This window comes from Mytilus edulis, chromosome 9, assembly GCF_963676685.1.
Source record: "Mytilus edulis chromosome 9, xbMytEdul2.2, whole genome shotgun sequence".
Taxonomy (NCBI): Eukaryota; Metazoa; Mollusca; class Bivalvia; order Mytilida; family Mytilidae; genus Mytilus; species Mytilus edulis.
In genome coordinates this window covers 81,937,431-81,959,364 of record NC_092352.1, presented here as the reverse complement: position 1 = coordinate 81,959,364, position 21,934 = coordinate 81,937,431, and the positions used below count along the sequence as shown (strand labels likewise).

General features: G+C 32.4%; 1 protein-coding gene across 1 annotated transcript; it reads right to left on the bottom strand.

Annotated features, from left to right (window-relative positions):
• Window positions 1-17,755: 17,755 nt before the first annotated feature.
• On the bottom strand, window positions 17,756-19,378 carry LOC139490217 (uncharacterized). Its single transcript, XM_071277065.1, has one exon. It carries the CDS (start codon window positions 19,376-19,378, stop codon window positions 17,756-17,758), a length of 1,623 nt encoding a protein of 540 aa, XP_071133166.1.
• Window positions 19,379-21,934: the final 2,556 nt, after the last annotated feature.

Genomic DNA, 21,934 nt, shown 5'->3' with positions numbered 1-21,934 from the left:
AACCTGTAAATTTTGTCCTTGATAGAATTCGTGTATGTTTCGGCGAGAAGGTTTTCCTATGAGTACTGGCTTGGGACAGGCACATACAGAATTTTACAGTCATACATTACCATGTATGCAGGTGCCAAATCTGGGACTTCGGTATGAAAGCGGAACACACATGAATTAAAGCGCTGTTATTTTGCTTTTTTTATGTTTTTTCTTGACTGTGCATAAACTGACTTTGTGTCATAAATTGATATCCCTTATCCTTTCATTTCTTTTATGTAAGAACTTATTATAAAAATCAGTTGAACAGGGGGTGACTCGTTATAATTTTACAGAGCTAAAATAAAATAATAGGAAATCCTGTATAACCGACTTTAAACCGATTCACTCTATAAACATTATTCGCATTTTAGAAAGCGCAAAAATAACATATTTAAATTACTATGATTCATTTACATTTTTAATATCTATAATTTATAAATTGGAAGCTTTTAACATATTTACTATTTTCCTCTACCTTAAACTTATATGTATATATAACTCTATATAGTCATTAAATATACTAAAAGTGAATCAATTATACTGTTAAATACAATACAATACAATACAATATTTTATTAAAGGCTACGAATTAATAGATTAAGAAAAAAAACCCACAAACAACAAGCATATTTTTCTTACACTAAAAATGTATTTTTAATCATGAAAATTAAATTTTAAATTAATAATTTTTATATTATATGATAATCTGGCGCAATACCCTACAGGGTATTCGTTATTAAGTCAAATTTAGATGATATTAGAATTTGTTTTGTTTGTTGCGTTTTATGGATAGGATAAATATAATTTCAATGGTGATATATACGGTAAGACCTATTAACGTTTTGTTTATGGTAAAGTTGATGGTGGCCAAGTTGTTAGCTAAGAAATAATGTTTTTTTTTCAATTTGTTTGTGATATTAAAGTTAAAAAAACCACTTGAGATTTTGACTTCGTTTTAAATAAAAAGTCAATCATACCTGTCCCATAATAAAAATTAAGTTAGAATTTTTATATTAATCAGGACATTAGCCAGGACAAAGTCGATGTTGGTAAGTGCAAGTTTGTTAACTTAAAATATTTTGTTCACTTTTTTTATCAAATTAAAACTTAACTAATGTTATAAACTTGCTTGATTTCAATTTTGAAGTCAATCCATTTAAAAATTTAAAAAAAGTACTAAGCAGTTTCATATCGGTCAGGACATTAGTCAGCAAAATTCAAAATTTTTCAGGTCAAGTTTTCTAACTACTTTTTTTCTTTTTTTCCCTTGTATTTATATTACAAATGTTGTCATCTAGCTTGGTTCCAAATTTAGAGTAAATCCTTTGAATAATAAAAAGAATTTAGCATTTTCATATCGGCCAGGACAATCGTCAGGACAATTGTCGGGACATTATTGTAACCCATGCTTCAAATTTGACTATTTGAAATGGGGAGAATGAAATCATCTTGTTTTTGAAACAATTTGGCCGAAAAACTTTAAAAAGTAGGTAGGATACCAGTTAGGTAGGATACCTGTTATTAAACCTGAAACTTCATCATACAAGGTGTTTCCTTATATGCAAACAAATCAGAAACAATATCGTTCTATCATTATTTCTTTTTACGATATTCTATATGTAGCAAACTAGTACATTTTTTGTGTACATGTATTATAATACTACGGTCACGCTTCCGATTTTTCATACTAAAAGCCGTTAGGTTTCTAAATTGAATTGATTTATAGCTTTCATGTCGGGGCCTGATATAGCCGACTATACTGTTCGGGGTTTTCTCACTATTGAAGGCCATACTGTTTCCTATAATTACGAAAATCCACTTTATTTAAACTTTTGCGGATAGTTGTCTCACTGGTTATCATACTGGTCACATTTCCGTATTTCTAAAGTATATGATATATGTTGACTAGCCAGCGAAAGCTCTTTTTTTGAGAGCCCAGTTGGTTGTGTGGTCTAGCGGGACGGCTGCAGTGCAGGCGATTTGGTGTCACGATATCACAGTAGCATGGGTTCGAATCCCGGCGAGGGAAGAACCAAAAATTTGCGAAAGCAAATTTACAGATCTAACATTGTTGGGTTGATGTTTAGACGAGTTGTATATACATTATGTACACAGCCATGTATCACCATCATTGATGGCGATCCGATGGATACATCTGTTGTAGAGTTGTCACTGACTCAGACGTACTTATAAATATAATTATTTTCTGTGACTGTATATTACATTAATTTGTAGGATCCTTTACTATAGATAATTTAGCTGATCTGTAACAATAACATCTTCATGCCTTATATATCATGTACTGTAGTACGCCGCTAGATTAAAACTGACGTGGAAAGGTAACACATGGCCAGCGAAAGCTCTTTTTTGAGAGCCCAGGTGGTCGTGTGGTCTAGCGGGACGGCTGCAGTGCAGGCGATTTGGTGTCACGATATCACAGTAGCATGGGTTCGAATCCCGGCGAGGGAAGAACAAAAAATTTGCGAAAGCAAATTTACAGATCTAACATTGTTGGGTTGATGTTTAGACGAGTTGTATATATGTTGACTAGAATACAATTTGCACGTGGCTGTATTTAAAGAAAATCAACTAAATTGCATTTGTATTCAATAATATCTGGGGATTGTTTTAGAATAAGAGGGGTGTGGTGTGCACCTGATTTACATAAGTTACACTGTAGTGTGTTCTAAACTATAGGTTCAAAACCCTGAAGAGTTATTATTTTTGTAAGTTTACTTGAACAGCCAAATCGTTTAGTTAAAAGATTTTTTGTTATATTTTCTTTTGTAAACAACAAGGAGATGATCAGAACATGTCAGTCAGAAAGTTACCCATCGACACATCATCTTCATCATGTAGACTAAGTCTTTGACAATTTACTAAAAAATTCACTACATGGCAATTACTGCCCAGGTTCCTGATTCGAGACAGACAAATTTACATAAAGATTTTTTTTAAAATTTATTCTCATTTCTCAGCCTCTTTAAATTGTTCATCAACCTTCATTAATGTAATATATGTTTAATATGGCCATTAGTTTTCTGGTTTGCATTGTTTTACATTTTTCATTTCGGCACCTTTTATAGCTGACTATGCGGTATGGGCTTTGCTCATTGTTGATAGCCGTAAGTTGACCTATAGCTGTTAATTTCTTTGTCATTTGGTCTTTTGTGGAGAGTTATTGCATTGGCAATCATACCCCATCTTCTTTTTTATATAAAAATGGTAGATCAAACCTTGGTCAGCTTCCTTATACATGTTATAATTGTTCTAGTTGATTTCATTTGTTAAATTATTTTTTGTGCAAATATTCCCGAGAAGTATATGCACTTGTTTTGAATTCAAATAAAACTGAACCTAATAAAATAGAGAAAAGAAATGGGTAATGCACCAAAGACACAATAAACCGACCAAGAGTAGAAAAAAAAAAGCGGAAGGCAACCAATGGGTCTTCGACACAGCGAGAAAATACTGCATCCGATTGGCGAAGGCGGACTTAATAAGTTTACCCCGCCGCATTTATGCGTCTGTCCCAAGCCAGGAGCCTCTAACCTTTGTAAGTCTTGTATGATTTTTAATTTCAGTGTTTTGTGTATAATTTGGAGTTTAGTATGACGTCCATTATCACTGAACGAGTATATACATATGGGCCAGCTGAAGGACGCCTCCAGGTGTAGAAGTTTCTCGTTGCATTTAAGACATATTGGTGACCTTCTGCTGTTGTCTGTTCTACGGTCGGGTGGTCTCTTTGACACATTCCCCATTTCCATTTTCAATTTTATTGTTACCTCATATGTCGAAATGATATACCTCTTAATTTTGTTTTATATGCTTTGGGCGAAAGTGGTCGAACCAAACAAATCAAATCAAATCAAATATATTTTATTGCTTATCAAAGCGCCCACAAGGATCAAAACAATCAACGTTAATTACATACAAATGATTACAAGTGATTCAATATGATTAATTATGAAACCAATCGGAGCTACTCGGCTTTTCTGCGGAATCGTACTAACAAAAATACATTTAGAATATAGTTTATTATGCGATTCGGTTAACAATGTTGATTCATGCGATCATTCATACCGCAATCGTCACGTACACGTAAATTGCGACTAAGCTATTTATATGTGACATACAAAGGACGTCTAGCGTCATGAAATAAAGATAAGGAAACGTCAAATTGATATGATGGAGGAAATGAAACTTATATAGATATATATTGCTGAACTAAATTAAGTACAAAAATAAAAATAAAAATAAAAAAATAAGCAAGAAAATCTTCTGTCACCTTCTCTAAGTTCCAAACACTGCTCTGTTTCTTAAAGTTCATGAAATATTTTACGCTGGAGAATAAGAATACCATAAAAAATATTTATCGTAGAACACAGACTGTTTCAACATATTGAGATGCAGGGATAGTAGAGTATGAATATAGTTTTGCTGAATGAACTGGTTCCATAAACCAGGCTATTATAATATATTATTAATCGAAAAATTCTAAGGATTAATTTTGTGATTCGTTAAAACTTGATCACATGTACAATGGCATTTACTGATGTTCCAAGCCAATACTTTAAATTGTTGCATTTAGTTTTTCGTTGGTCAAAAACTACATATTGCACAGGGAATACTGCATGCCACAAAAATATATTATAGAAATCCCCCAGTTTTAAATTACATTGTTCAGGCAATAGTTGTTAATCAATACACTGTAACAATTATAACCTATGGTCAAGAGAGTTGGGGTCAATACGATGGTGTATCTATATAAGGGAAGGATATCGACCTCGGACTTTGTCTTCGTTCAATATGCTTCTCTTAGGTCAGTATTTCCTCGTGGCAGGGTACTACGTCTTCCTGTTGACGGGTGATGCATCGACCTAAAACAAAGGCTACAATTGCATAATAGCGTGTATCTAAACTTTTCCTGATATAGACGTAATTTTAAAAATGCATAAATTATTATAAAAACGTTAGTTACTATATACAGGGGCCTGAGAAAAATCCCTACCTGAAATTTTTCATCCAAATGAGTGCTTTAATGGTTGTTATTCTCTTCCCTTTGTTCAAAGAATTACACAAACTAAAAGATTTCTTCTTGAATATCAATGAGGGGAAAAAAAAGATTTTAGTGCAAAACATTCAATAAAAAATATAAATGTTGAATGTGTAGAACCAAGAATACAAATGTGTAGATATCATTTTGAGGGTATTTGTGTATTCTCAAATTAAAGCATTGATATCAATACAATGATGTATCTACTTACTGAGGGATATAAACCTCGGACTTTGTTCTCATTCACTATGCTTCTCTTAGGTTGATGTCCTAAAGCATTGGTGCTGTGTTGTGTACTTTAAGTAGTCATAATCACCTTTCAAAATAATTTTGGTTTTTTTATTTTACCTTTCCTCTATACTTATGTTTTTGTGGGTCATTAAGGTTAATGTTGTTTTTACGATGATATTTTATCAGAATTTGACAACGAATTGAGGAGTGAGACATAATTCACACTATAATGACCCCCATGACCTAGACATGTTCTGTACAACAACTTGTGACTGAAGTATCTATATATTTATTACTTCTACGTAATTTATATAGATTTATGTTGTGTTCTTACTTACAATGTAACTGTGTTTTGACTGAAAGTTTATATTATTTATACGGATGCAATTTTATAAACGTAAATACAAAAAAAATAATCCCTTTTACGCGGAAATATATTTATCTTCAGGGTTGAAGACATCAATATAAAAGTGGATCTCCATTTCAAGCTAAAAAAAATCTTAATTTGAAATAATTTTGTACAATGCATTGGGTTCATGGGTAGGGACTATAGCAAAGCGAATAATGGTCAAAATACAGCTATAGGAGGCTAAAATGAGACAATAAAAGACAAAAAATAAGAATAACGAAGTGCTATAATATAAAAAAGATAACAATGGGGTGCTAAAGAATAAGGGATAGAAAATAATGGGTAAAACAAATAATGGAAACAGAATACAGAAATGAAAGACCCAAGCACCAACAAAGCTGATGCATGCCACAGTAACGTTCTACAAACGTCAACACCCCTTCAAACATTAAAGCCTCTGAACAGAAAATAATACCGAAAGTGATGGTTTATTTTACTAAATATTTAAAGAATAAAACTTTCCAAATCAAAAATTAAACATTGAGTTGAAAGACATTTAATGAAGATTCTAGGTCAGAATCTTTGAAAAAAATCGTATAATTTTCAAAACGCGCATAAAATCCGAACAAAAAAAACATGTCTGTCAAAATGATTTAACTTCCTCAACATAACTGTGAAATAAGATAAAGAAAATATGCAGTACTTTATGAAAAAACACAAAAGGTGCAATGCATGTCTATGAAATTAATTACAAATAACACGCTTTTTGTACCTATAATGGTCATACTTCAGTTTATCATGATATATTTGAAATTTAATCTTTGGTGTATCTGATAGTACAGTAAAACGAAGGTATGTTCTTCTCTTAAAAGCATTAATTTGTACATGAAAACCTTAAATTTGTTGAATATCCATCAAACTTGATCGTGAAAGATCAGGCAACGCATTATTTTGATCGCGAAAGATAATGCGTGACCAGACTTATTACTAGTAATCAGAAATCAGAATTTCTTTTACCATTTGATAAACCTGCAACTGATTGAAGCCTGTAACTATTTTGATAAGGATGAACATTAAAGCCATTTTTTTTTATTCAACACTTTACCCCGAAAGTTAAAAAAAACAACAACTAAAAACGTCTCTAAATAAGTTTGAAAGATTCAGCTCTGAGAATCGGTCAAGTGCAATTCAGGCAGACCGACACTATTTAGCCAATAATATGGATATGCAACGTTTAAACCAAAATGCTATCCATCAAACAAAAAATTACAGCAAAACAGCATCTTTCAGGAGTAATTTAAGATTGAACGATAACCAACATTTTGTGCAACAGTACTTTCTTAAGTTCTGTATATACAACGCAGATGTGGATTGATTTAACTATATACTACAGACTATAGAATACCAGAGCGCAAATGCTGTAATGTCTCGTCTGCTTTACTTATGATAGTTATTTTTTTGAACGTCTATAATATCAAGGGTTTTACTAGAAGTGTCAAATGCGCTTAATGCGGTTAATGTATTTTTGTCCATCTGATGAGTTAAGCCTTTGCAATTGATTTTTATAGTTCATTCTTATGTTGTACTGTTATACCACTGTCTCAGGTTAGGGGGAGGGTTGGGATCCCGCTAAGATGTCTAACCCCGCCACATTATTTATTTATCTGTAATTCAGTGGTTGTCGTTTGTTTATTTGTTACATATTTGTTTTTCGATCATTTTTTTTTTATATACAAATAAGGCCGTTAGTTTTCTCGTTCGAATTGTTTTACATTGTCATATCGGGGCCTTTTATAGCTGACTATTCGGTATGGGCTTTGTTCATTGTTAAAAGCCATACGGTGACCTATAGTTGTTAATATCTTTGTCATTTTGGTCTCTTGTGGAAGGTTGTCTCTTTTGCAATCATACCCCATCTTCTTCTTTTTTTAAATTATGACTGTCAATGGTTCATAAAAAGGGTGCAAGGTCAAATGAACCATGACATACAGATCTCTACAAATACCCCGTAGACCAAATAAATGTGTTCCGATCCTTACAGTGCCTTAGAAACTGACAAATGTAAAAGTTATGCTTGGCCAATCAATTCGAAACATAAGGTCAATAGTATATGAACCCTGACCGCCAGCCAGACATAGACATCAATATATCAAATACAATTGACGTCATCATGGTCATATATGAAACATGCAGACAGACATGTACACCATACACGAAATACCATGGCGCTATAGCATATAGGTATATATCCAGAAGGCTAGACAACATAAAACGACCATTGCCGAATGATGCATGATAATGAGTTCGATGTTATTTGAAACCTTGCAGAAGTCGAAAATGTACACCTCACAATCACAACAACAGACAGTTATCCTAAAGCTTAACGAATCAGCGATAAGGACTTGAACACAAAAATGAATCTTCATTCACGAAATAAGGCAAATTCGGGGTCAGGTGAATCCTGCCTGACGGACATGTAGTTTATAGGGTTCAATATACAAAATGTGGGTATCCTATAACTCGTGATAAGTGAGTACTTCACATGACAATAAAAAGCTTCATCCTACAATCATCCAACTATTTTACATTTCATTTTCTGAAAATATTAATACTGTGAAAAGCTTAAAGCTTTTCTCAATACCAATAACAAATATTAATTATGATATAATTGAAAAATAATTTGAACGTCTTCGTAGCATCAGATCTTTCACGATCCTTTTCACGATCTTCAAAAATGCAGTACGTGATCTTTCACGATCCGAAAAATCAATTTTTGTGTAAATAGTTCTTTATTTACCAAGTTTCAGATTACGTTATACAATATAACTATGAGAACCATTTGATTAATTCAAATAGTATGCCCTTATTCGTATTAAAGTAGTTTTTCTAGTCGAATTTGTGAAAAAATCATGTTTGTTTACATTTTTTATGTCATTGAAATGTCGAGAAGCAATCTGCCTTTTGTTATTTTGTAATAACTATGTACTTTTAAAACTGGATATTCTCACATACTGATCATAATGTGGAACCATTTTGACAGACAGTTTTATTTTGTCGTAAATTTGTCTGTGTAATTAATTAAATTAGAATATGTATTGACCTTTCATATGTCTTTCGATTAAATGTCTTTCACGATCCGTTACCAGAACTTTCACGATCGTCTCTCAATACTTGACCGCCGTTAGATATTCGTTCACGATCATTTCTCTCGTTAAACCGAATGACACCCGTGCTTGTGTTCCGGGACATTTATTATGCAGGAAAACAACTAAATTGCGATGTTATTTTTAACTACAAGCATGTGATTTATTTTTACATTTGACATAATAAAAAACAAATTTTCAAAGGAGTGTTTTCATATTATGGGCTAGCTGCATTAAAGTATTGACATCAAATGTTTACATTGTTGACAAAAAGGAAGTTTCCCTAAAACTTCTATAAACACCAATACTGTTACAGTAACAATATTTTTTTTTTAAATGATGAGGGGAAGAAAACTAGGCAACGGAATGAAAGGGTTAAAACAAATCAATTCAATAACCTTTTAACATTTCTGAATATAGTAAATTTTATGTATATTTTTATTTTAACTGAGAAATGTTTTCAACTTGAGTGGTTCACGTAAATTATAACTTTCGTCGTGTTTGCATGGTGAGTTTTTTTCCAGATTTAATATCATAATTTATAAATAAATATGGATGATTATGTGTAGTGAGGGGTTTAATACTCTAATACATTATATTTCTGGCTTGCTTTATTTGTTTAATGTGATAAATAAAGTAAGCAAATTAAATATGAACATGTCATTTGATTGTGATGAGCGATTTATCACGATACTAGTAATATTATTATTGTATTATTCAATTTCATATACACACATATTTTTTTCATGTTGTATTGAGTGTAATCGTTTGTCATGGATTCACCTCATACACTTTTATAATTTCATGTACGATATGATTGAATTTGGTGATACATTTAACATGTATACCGATATAAAAGCTTCCATCGTAGTCATGTACATGTACACACAGAACCCTACTATCATACGGAGCATTTTTTCTCACTGAAGCCATTACGGTAAACGGAAAGTTTTGTGTATACTTTAAGGTCACATTTAGGTGTCACGGTGCACTTTCACATTTTGGTTCTTGTGGAATTTACAAGTATGAAAGATGGTCAGAGTGCAATAACATATTCATTTTTTTAGATAGCTGAAGATTAAAATAGCCTTCAAAGTGGGTTCATAAGAACATCAATATTGTGTATTAATGTATGTAATATGGGCTGTTTTCTGTATGACCATCCGTATTTTCATATCCATACCAAACATTGTTCCGGCACTTATTATAAACTTGTTTTCCAATTTTTTGTTGCACGATTTTTGTGATTAAATTTTACGAAAAAATGAGGAGGAAGACAACCATTTTCGTATTTGAAAATTTGGTTGATTATTGTCACCAGTTTCAGAAAACTCATCACTCATAGGCATTGCAATTTTAGTTTGACCCACACTGTGGGGGAATATGTGCCCCTTTTTGAAAAATATAATGGTAAAGAAATGCATAATGTTACCTTTTATACGAAAAAAAAACCATTGTCAGTAACATTTGAAAATCATATCTTTGGAAAGATACTAATAACATACATATGATAAAATTGAGAAAGGAAATGGGGAAAGTGTCAAAGCGACAACAACCAGACCATAGAGCAGACAACAGCCGAAGGCCACCAATGGGTCTTCAATGTAGCGAGAAACTCCCGTATCCGTAGGCGTCCTTCAGCTGGGCCCTTAAACATATGTATACTAGTATAGTGATAATGGACGTCATACTAAACTCCGAATCAACATAAGAAACTAAAATTAAAAATTATACAAGACTAACAAAGGCCAGAGGCTCCTGACTTGGGCAGGCGCAAAATTGCGGCGGGTTAAACATGTTTATGAGATCTCAACCCTCCCACTATACATCTAGCCAATGTATAAAAGTAAACGCATAACAATACGCACATTAAAATTCAGTTCAAGAGAGGTCCGAGTCCAATGTCAGAAGATGAAACAAAAGAAAATAAATAAAAATACATAAATAACAACAGACTACTAGACCTCAATTAAACTGATTGAAAGATTATGTCTTCATCATATGAATATCAGGAAAATGTATAACTTTAATTTAAAAGTGAATTAATGTTTTCGAAAGCCCGCAGAAATAGAAGACAATTTTAAACCTTTTTCAATTTTAAATATCATTTCTTACTGCGGAGTGCTACCTAATAAGAAAAAGGTAAATAACAGAAATAACGAACTCTGAGAAAAGTCAAACTCGAATGTCCCTAATCAAATGTCACAATCAAAAGCTCGAACACATCAAACGAGTCATATTCCTGGTACAGGCATTTTTAATGTTGAAAAGGGTGGATCAAACCTGGTTTTGTAGCTAGATAAACCTTTCACTTGTATTTTTAATTATATTGTCAGAGTGACAAACAAACGAACATAATAGGAAGACATGTCAAAAATATGCGTACATCAGTCAACATTGTGTTCTAATCTTAATAACTGTTAACAAACAAATATGTCAAATAGGAAAACTAAAATGTATATAGACAATTTGAAAGTATATAATGATATAAGCAAACACGAGATCAAGAATACAACAAAATACCATAGTACAATACCACAATGATGGGATGTATCGAGCCACGTCAAAATGGATATTACAAAAAATGGACTAAACAGTAAAAGTGATAATTGTAAAAGACAAATAAAAGAACACTATAACACGTAACTATGAACTAATTGTTCGAGGCATTATTTTTGAAGAAGATGCAGAATATTTATGAACAAGGTCTTGGTATCATCCGATGAACTTTTTGACATAACCCTAGCTGGTTTATCAACTTTCTGCTTTTTGCTCTGGGAGAATGTAACGCTCGTAGCCTAAAAAAGACCTCTCCAGCAGCAGACTCTATGAAGGCTGATGTTAAGACAAAATGTTTGTACCATCCAAACTGTCCATCAATTTTCAGGGGTAATTGAAGTTCGTTTCTTCTCTGTGTCCTAACTGGACACTTTTAATCTCGTGTTTATTTCATATCACCCATTTCATATTCATGGTGTAGCCTTGTTGTGCAGAACCCCAATTATTAATCAATCAAACAAATAAATAATTAAACAGGTAAACAATCTGAAGACATGGTTTACATATCTTTCCTAGCAATGATTTGTCTTGTCAATTATTAGTAACTTGTTTTTGTGGTTAACCACAGTTTGAACTTAATGTTCTGATTGTGGTAAAATATAATTTTTATCCGGTATTAATATTATAATTATAACAGATTTGACTATAAATTATGGATGAAAACATGATATTTTTCAAAAACTTATCAACATGAACCGGACAAGCATTTGGAATGCATTTCCAGATCGTACCATCACATAACAGTCTTTAATTTGATTGATTGTATGCAATATTATTGTTTTTCCGGCATTTTCATTTATAGCTATAACTTTTACTAAGAATTTCAATTAATGTATGTCAATTACATAATTACACTACGAAAAAATGTTCCCTGTTTAATTTTGTTTATCTTAGTTATAGACCTGAAAATTATGTTGAAAGTTCACTGTCCTTTTATATGCAAATTAAGTCACACGAAAATGTAGACTGGCAAATAGATCACCATCAATTTTTGACAGGTTGGCGACAAATCAGCGATACTAAAACTATGGTAGTACGTCATTTGTTTGAAAATTCAGAGAGAGAGAGAGAGATTTTCAACTTAACCAATCTTTCTTCAAGTGCACTCCATTGAAGTGGAATCACAATGTATATCTCCTGTCGTTTTATTTCTTGTGCATGAGAATTGTTCATTAACTCCAAAACCTTGCATATCGCATTAACTTAATTTTGAAAGGAAAACTATGAAAAAAAAAAATCCTTTCCAAACACCTGTATGTTTGCCCCTTTTAAGATTCAACCGATGAATTCATTTCCATCTCCTTTGACATAAACTGTTTGATACCGTGCTCTGTATCCTTGAGCGAACATGTTTTGAGGTTGAACGGACTGGATATCCTTACAATATTGAACTTGTTAAGTCTTAATTATGCTGCATTATGCTTACGTAAATATAGAAAGTAAGATAACAAAAAAAAAACAAACACCAAGAACAGTTAAAAAAGGAAAGTTCCTTATCAAATGACAACATCAAAAGCTAAAACACACCAAACACATGATAAATAACCATCATATTCCTGACTTGGTACGGGCATTTCTTAATGTAAAAATGATGGATGAAACTTGGTTTTTAAGTAAGCTAAGCCTATGACTTGTATGACAGTGTATTCCATAATAACGACAATAATGTATGAACAAAAAAAGCAGAAAGGACAGGAAATGACTTTGTAAAAGTCACAAGTATGATGTATTGCCTTCGACTGCTTGATTGAAGTACAAACAAAGTGGAACACAGATTCTAATGCAACTTTTGGTTTTGTATCTCTCTATTATAACAGTGATTAAAATAAAAACACAAATATTGACTGCTATACACCTGGTGTTGACATTTTTACCTATTATTTATGTTTGGTTTGTTCAACCATTGTTTTCATTATTATTGTATATAATACGAATGTCACACAAGTGTTTTTTTGAATTTTTATTTTGGCATGTTGGGGCTTTAACAATAAATAAAATACCACATTACACAGACATCACAAAATAAAACATTACTATGGACAAAAGGGAATTAATCAAAAACATTCCAATCCCTGTCTTCAAATGCATACATAGTCTCATGAAATATATAATGTAGGATGCTAAGGAGTCAGTTGACTTAGTGTTGAGTTCCCGTTCCGGACAATTTTGGCAACATAACTACAAAAATAAATGCAAATCAATTAAAAAAGAATTTTTAAATTTCTATACCCCTTGACAACCCGTGAGATTCTCACACTACGCCATGTTCGTTCCACTTGCTTTGTGTACGGAGGGATACAACTCTTCCTACAATGTAGACATATACTTAATTTGTTAAATGGGAAAAACATATTGAATGGATGTGGCAAACTACTGTTAGTTTGGAGAATGAAGAAATTGACAAATCTAAATGATAATTTGAACGGTGAAGAAGAATGTTGAGTAACAGATAATTTTGCTGTACACTGACAAGTTGTCGTTTAGCAAACTCAAATCAATCAATTAAGCTTTTATATTTACATCAAATATCAACAAGGATATTTCCTATATATTCTTTAGTGTGTGTGTGCTAAATAATTTTACAAACGTGTGCTTACTATTATTATTCTGTATAAATAATCATGTATGTGCACATGGAGCTGTTACAGCAAAATTATCTGTTACTTTACAATCTTATCCGTCGTTTCAAAATCATTACGATTTTTGATTTTCTCATTCGCCAAATTTGAACTACAGCCTCCTGACTTTCGACAGACACCCAAAAAATGCAGAGAGGTTAAACCATTCAGCAGTTGAGGTCATAGTAAGAGGTTTCAAATTTGGCATGTACTAGAAGGTGGAGTGGAGTGGACTAGAGTGGTGGAGTGGACTAGAGTGGTGGAGTGGTGGAGTGGTGGAGTGGTGGAGCGGTGTGGTGGAGTGTTGGAGTGCTGGAGTTTTTTTGAGTGGAGTCAAGGAGTGAAAACATGGAGTTAGGAAATTAAACCAATTGATAAGATATATTTGTATGCATGTGTAGCTATAAAAAATCGCAGAATAAATGTTTCAACAGCACCCAACTGCATTCATGTTCATTATACCAATATAATGCACCTTGCTTGTGTCATAGGCATTTTGAAGGTTATATCTCCAAACAATATTAAAAAAAAATAAGATTAATGTTAAATGATAGATTTCTATTATAAGTTATATGGTTCGCTACTGATCCCCTACGAATCCATAGAGGGTTAGTAAACTCCATAGGGGGTGAGGCCGGAGGCCGAATCCCTTATGGATTTTATTCACCCTCTATGGATCCGTAGGGGGTCAGTAGTTAACCGTATAACGAATTTATCGCTCGCTGAATTTTTTCGGCTGCGTTTTGTTAAAAAATAAACAATGAAACACAACAACATTAATAGATGACGTCACCATTAACGCATCAGTAACCCCCTACGGTCTCATAGGGGGTCACCATGTGACGGCGTTAAACCAATCACAACGTGATAATTTACCCGCGGTGCGATAAAATTAAGGAGGGGGTCTTTCAACAATTTTACCTTAGTTAACAACATTCTGGTGAAGTAATTTAAAAGACAAGATACTGAAGTTCAAAGAAATGATTTAACTAAACAACTATTCCATCTCACTTAATAGCTAGAATAATAAGAAAATGATTCATTTTCAGATGAACATAGAAAGGTTCCAAAAAATCTTGTCTTTAAAAGATAGAATCATAGAATGTATATAAGTCCAAGATCTAAAATCTTGAAACAATCCGATTCTCTACAAAACACATATTTTCATTTAAATGGTGACTGTGCAAGAGAAAAGGATCCTCAGTTTGAATTCAAAGATGTTGTAATCCATAATGAAATAAAGCGAAGCTTGTTTATCAAATGAGCATTTGCTTTTACTAAAATCGATCGCATTTCAACATTTAAAAATGTTCAGGACAATAAAATTTGTTGAAAATGTTTTCATAATATGCAGAACATATAATGTGTGGTTTGTACTGATTTAACATTTGTTTATTTCATCAAAATTATCAAAAACAACAACATTTCTTTTTTATTAAAGTTATTGGATGTGTTTTGTCATTTGATTTTGTCATGTGATTATGGACTTTCCGATTGAATTTTCCTCGGAGTTCAGTATTTTTGTGATTTTACTTTTTAGTTTCTGAGGTTATAGAATATTGAAAACAACACGCTATTAATTTCTTGCGTCCGAAGCGCTTTTATGGATTTACCTTCACCAGGAACGATAAAAGCCAAACATTTGAAATCCGAAGATGTATAAGTACCGAAAGAGCTTTATATCAAAAATATCTAAAATAGATAGCCAAATTTATCTAAAGCCAACTTTGCCTGAGGGAGTTGAAACCTTAGTTAATAATTCATAAATTTATAAACGGACAATTTTAGTAAAGTTTGTTAAATCATTTCAGTACCGAAATACTGACTACTGAGCTGATGATACCCTCGGGGATGATAGTCCACCAGCAGAGGTATCAATCCAGTGATGTAAAATATTGAAAACAACAGGTTATTAATTACTTGCGTCGGAAGCGCCGTATAGTAATGACAGTTTTATGGGTTCTATAGACAGGCGATGGTGGCTAGATACATTTTTCTTATCTATTTTTGATTGGAAGAAACAAACTATAGTACAGCCATTAAATTAACATGTAAGATAAGAAGAGAAAATGTTGATTGACAATTTAATTTTATTATATCATAGTCCATTGATAACAAAAATATTAATAATTTAAAATGTTTTATCACAAGATGATTTTTTTAGCCTCAGATTATTATAATTGTCTGATTCAAACATATTTTGCCGGGAATAAGACATACATATTTTTAACTAGGGACTAAACCTACCACAATTTGAAAATTAACATAAGCAATGTGTGTATTTCAATAACAGTTTTGTGAGCTTGTCTAAAGTTAATCTTAACTGCATAGGTTACTGGGCTTTTGCTTTCCCCTTCTTATTAGAAATACACAATTCAGGACAGTAAAATAAATAACATGATAAACAACATTATCCCCCTCCATCTAAGCTGTCATAAAATGCTACCCAAAACATTGTCCAACTTTGATGAACAATCAAATATGTCAAATGAAATAATATAAAATCATTGTGTGCTGCAATTTAAAAAACCCAAACAATTATAAATGATTTTTAAATTGATATTAATTTTTGGATATGTTAAGTATATTTCACTCCATGACTCCACTCCAACACTCCACCACTCCACTCCAATACTACACTCCACTCCACTCCACCTTTTAGTACATGCCTTCAAATTTTGCGGTCATACGCAGGATTTCAAATTAGAATGAAGTTTACCTGTAAGTATTCGCATCTATCAATTACTATAATGTTTAAAGCAGTGTACATGCATGATAGAGGCACATAACATTTTAATAACCTTTTTGAATGGTAGATTTATTACAATGTAATTATTCCTAACAGTATATACAAATTAAAGTATAAATCAATGACCCAATAATGATTTATGTGAATCATAATTGTATTCATTTTATAAAAATGTATTCATTAAATAGAAACGTCAACATTAATGTATAATAATACTAATACACATTTAAATTATCAAAACACGAAATGAAATTCTAACAACAAACCCATATAAGTTTTGGTAATTAAAAATATTGAAGTTATTATTAGAGCAAGAAATGTTCATTCTGATGTGGTTCTTTCTCTTTCTTTTAGTTTCTCATTATTTTCGAAAAGTTATGTTTGTATGAAGTTATGATTTTTTTGTTTTACCTTGTTATTGTTTTAGTACTATATGAAAATACACTTATTTTTTCTTTAGTTGAACCAAAAAAGGTGAAAGTTACCAAATCGACCGAAAATGTCAACAGAATGATCCTCATCAAAATGTGACTTAAAAGTTAGTATGAAAGGATATCTTAGAAAGTTCAAACTTTAAATCACGGTCAAGCTGACCATGGCCTTTGTTAATTTGTTCTCCAATACTCCGAAAAATACGCATACAGTAACAAGAACTGATACAGGAAGTAATCAACGTACTGTATGTGCAAATAGTAAACTACCCTTACTGTTTCTATCATGAGTATCAGTAGATCGTTTGCTGGTAAGAGTGTGCGATGTAGTAACTTTGTTTTAAGATAACTATGTTGTATTATTTATTTACTCGGGGTCTCGGTAATCGAGTGGTCTAAATAAATTAATATTTTAATTTGCCTGTCAACCATGAGTTCGATCCTGTTCGTGGCTGTTGTGTTCAGATCATATTTTTTATCGATGGCCTCTTGTTCTCTTCAGTTACATCGGCTTCCTCTCCTACTAAAGGCTTGCCATTTATTTTTCTACACTGCTTTTCGCAGCCTTGTGGATACTTTCACACTATTAGATTATACTGTAAACAAGAACGGGACCTTGTGTAAGATTTGCAACAATAATGCAGTTATTTTCCGCGTCATAGGCTAAAGGCCATGGCTGATATAATCCATCATTTCGACCGTCTAGCCTTTTGCTTCTGTTTCCATCACTGGCAATAACGATCAGAAATATATGTCCTGTAACGTATACATTTCCCTTGCTATCTACTACAATACCAAAAGGTTTATATTCTTCGAAAGGCAATTTCCATATTATTTGATAATCGGAATTAATTGCAGCAACAGTTCTCTCCTTACTGTTTGTAAAAAATATTTTGTCCTCAGAAGTTGTGACATATGACCCCCATGGTAATTTGTCTTCGAATATACGTTTAGGGTTACTCAGTTTCCGGTTCGTTGTAAAAATACCATCATTTTTCACGCTGAATATGATTTTCCCGTCGCGATAGGTTATTCCACAGCAAGCATTTGTCGTACTAGTACTTTTAATTACTGTATTCTTTTTCAAATCAATTATATGAAGAGAGCAAGACATTCCGTTGGTGTAGGCAACTGTATTTACATCGATAGCACAAACATCAAATATACCTCTGTTTGTAGGTATGGTAACCGACAAACCATTGATTTCTTGAATGATAAGTTCTCCGGAACTGTCAGCCAAAACTATCTTTCCACCAGGAAGAACGCAACACCCAGTGATGTCCCCTTTTCTTTCTATGCTGTATAAGTCTGTCATTTCAAGTTTGATATTATCATAAGCCGATGCACGTTGCATAATTATCTGTCCCTGTGTGTCTTCTTCCTTTGCAATTTTTACCAGAGTTGCTGATTTCCTAACGATTATTTCTTTCTCAGCAAATGTGTTTTTGTCCCTACTGCTTGAGAGAGAAATATTGATATTATCCAATGTACCTTCGCTGTAAATGCTATTTAGATATATCTCTTCTTCATGTACAATTTCCTTCATTTCTAGCATGCACACAAATGCATGAATGTCAGTCGCATAGTTGTTGATATATGTGAAACCCTTTTCTAAATCTAGCATTTTGACTTCTCTTTTCTGCAATTCGATAATAATTTCTTTTAATTCCATTTTATATTTTTTGGAAATTAATGCTAATTCATTAGAAATGTTTGACCGATCTCTATTCAATGACATATTTTGCTTTATTCTATCTTCGTCAGCACTTATGTTTGTCAGATTATGTTCTCGATCAATTGCAGCTTTTGACAGATTATTTGTAACATCCTTTAGGCCCCTATATAACAAGTACATTGATGTTGATGTTTTTACATTTTTAGCAGCGTCAGTAAGTATAGCAGTGTTTTCGCAATTTCGGTGAGTGGAAAGGATACATTTTCGACACAACGGAAGTTCGTGATCACAGCAATACATTTTTAATTTTTCACTGTGTTCCTTGCAGGACAGTTTAGTTGTACGAATTATATCTGGGAGCTTCTCATAGTCCATCATAGTGAAAATACTATGTGTGCTTGTTACTGATGACAAACGATGACGATGGGAACATTTATCGCATAGTTTCTCTACACATTCATGGCACCATGTGACAGCTATGGATGGTGGATGACCCGTGACGCAGATGTCACATGATTCTTGATATGATGCCATATCATATATCTAAACGAAAGACATGAAAAAAGCATGGTGATATTGTGCATTACTATTAAACATGATTATCAATATGATGAAAAAAGTCAAATATAAAAAAAAAATCCAACGTAAACTCAAAAGGGAAAATCCGTTATCAAATCGCAAAACTGAAAGTTCGAATACACTGAACAAATTGAAACAAACGCCATATTCCCGACATGGTACAGCAGTTATCTTATGTAGGAAAAGTGTATAAACCTGTTTGTGTTTTGCTTACCAAACCTCTCACTTGTACGAGAGTCGCTTAGGAGAAAAACAAACAGATAGATTTTTTTTTGTTTCATTTTTGATAATAAATTCTTTTCGAACTGACATGTTAAGATTATTTCAAAGTTTTATTGTTGAGGTAATGAAGGATCGGGAATTCAATATCAAAATGCAAATAGGTTAAATGATATCTTGTTCATTTTACAAGCTATATTCTGTCGAACTTTGAGGGTTTGGGGCTCAAGTCTGCATAAATATTCAGGGGCATTATGATTTTGCATTCAATAAAACAATAAAAAAAAATTACTGAAAAGTCCAAACTCTGACTAATCTGTATAATTTGGACATTGTGATTCTTCAAATCTGTATTAGACCTTCCACATTTGACGTTGTTGTAGTTCACACGACAAGGGTTTTATAGGAGCGTTTCGGGTACAAATGTGGAAACGTGTTTACTTTATAATGAAACAATAGCCTACTCGTCACTTGATTATATCAATAGTGCTGTGTCAATGTACACGTTTTAACATTTTTCATTGTACGTCTCTCGCAGGTGAACTTGTAGGTTTAAATGCAAAACAAAACACACACCAACGAATAGCTATTACCACGCTTGAGAAATATGTTTTGAATAAAACATCCTTCTTGTGAACAGAAGACGTGTTGACAAATAAAACAATCCAATTATCAGTTTTTACACCAGAACTCTGGTATAAGATTACATCCTTATAAAAAAAAAGGTTTAACGTTAAGTGGTATTTACTATGAATATCAGGTAAGACATCCTCCTTTTGATGTACATTTTCTATGTAATTGCTTGACTAGAAACAAATATATATGTTATACAAATAATGTGGTTTAATATGTCTCTGGTTAAACAGAAATACAAAAGGGGTTGCTATCTTACTCGTGGTTTTAAAAGTGACAGAACATACATGTGCGTGAATAGAGATATATCGATAAGGTTTGAAAAATGAGTTTTGCAAAAAATTGGGGTTTTTTTTAACCTAAGGAAAGCAGAAGTCTGATAAAAAATAAAAGATGTTTGTAATTTGTCTCTGTTAAGCATTTGAACACCGGCTTCACATATCTTATGATCCCATGTTAAACGTCACGATATGTTAATAGTCTATTAAAAAAAAAGTAATTGGGTTCGTTTTCATTACGGTGTGGGTTTGAGATGATTGAGTCTTTTCAATTATATATACATGTATAAGTGACGAAAATAAAATAATTAATATGACTCACCTAAAAAATCAATTAAACAACCTCAAAATGATTATGTCCTCACATGTACATGACGAAATATTTAGATTTATTCTTACATGTCTATGTCTATTTTAGAAACCTTTTATAAAAATATTCTGAGGTATGCTCTTGCACAGGTAATTTAAATTCTTTAAACGGTGATTGATTTTGTTTTTCATTGATGATTTGTATTGTCACTAACTGCAAAGATGTATTCATATTTGATACTTCTTACCAAACAGGTTTTTATCATGTTTATATTTAAATTGTAAATTTAATCGTCATCTTATGTAAGAAATACATAATTTATCGGTGGATTTTAAATTTTGAAAGACAAACAATCAGTTGGTACATATCTTTTAAATGAATTTATTATACGTATTCAAGCACTAAAATATGTATAATACTCATGGGTTACTATTTAGGGTCGTCGCCTCTGTTGGTAGACTGTCAATGCCAAACCAAAATAGATTTTAGGGGTTTCGCTCCCTAATGAATCTATGAATATGGTTAATCATATACTTTTTTAATATCCTATTCATAATGCCGCCTTGGCGGACCCTCGTCTTCCACATCGTGGATCTGTATCTATTATCGATCCAGTTACCTATGCTTCGGTATTAAAATCTTAAAGGATACTTTTTTTGTTTTAAGTATCGTAACATTTATTACTGCAAACATAGCAATTATATGTACCTTCGTTTGATCTATTAAAGGACAAATAAAATGTTTTTCTCTTAAAAACCATCGATAGCAGTACATTTTAATCTTTCTGCAAAGGTAACGAGTGCTATGCAGTATCAGAGTTACATCAGTTTATGTCTTTGGTGTGGTTTTTAGGGGTTATTAAATATAGATGTCCGCGGCTAGGGTTCATGAACTACCAACTCAACTATCTTATTGCTAAGTCATCTCTGTGAATTGCTACCAGATGGATATACTGGACTGTAGAAAAAAAAAAAAAACCTTCTCAACTCTGACTTAGCTAACCTCCATGGCATGTAATGATATCATAGCTTGTTGTCCACTTGATGTCTCCTTAAATCTGCTATTTTGAAA

What these genes read in the sequence shown, in the direction of transcription:
- LOC139490217 (XM_071277065.1), bottom strand. Translation starts at nt 19,378, where the DNA reads ATGGCATCATATCAAGAATCATGTGACATCTGCGTCACGGGTCATCCA.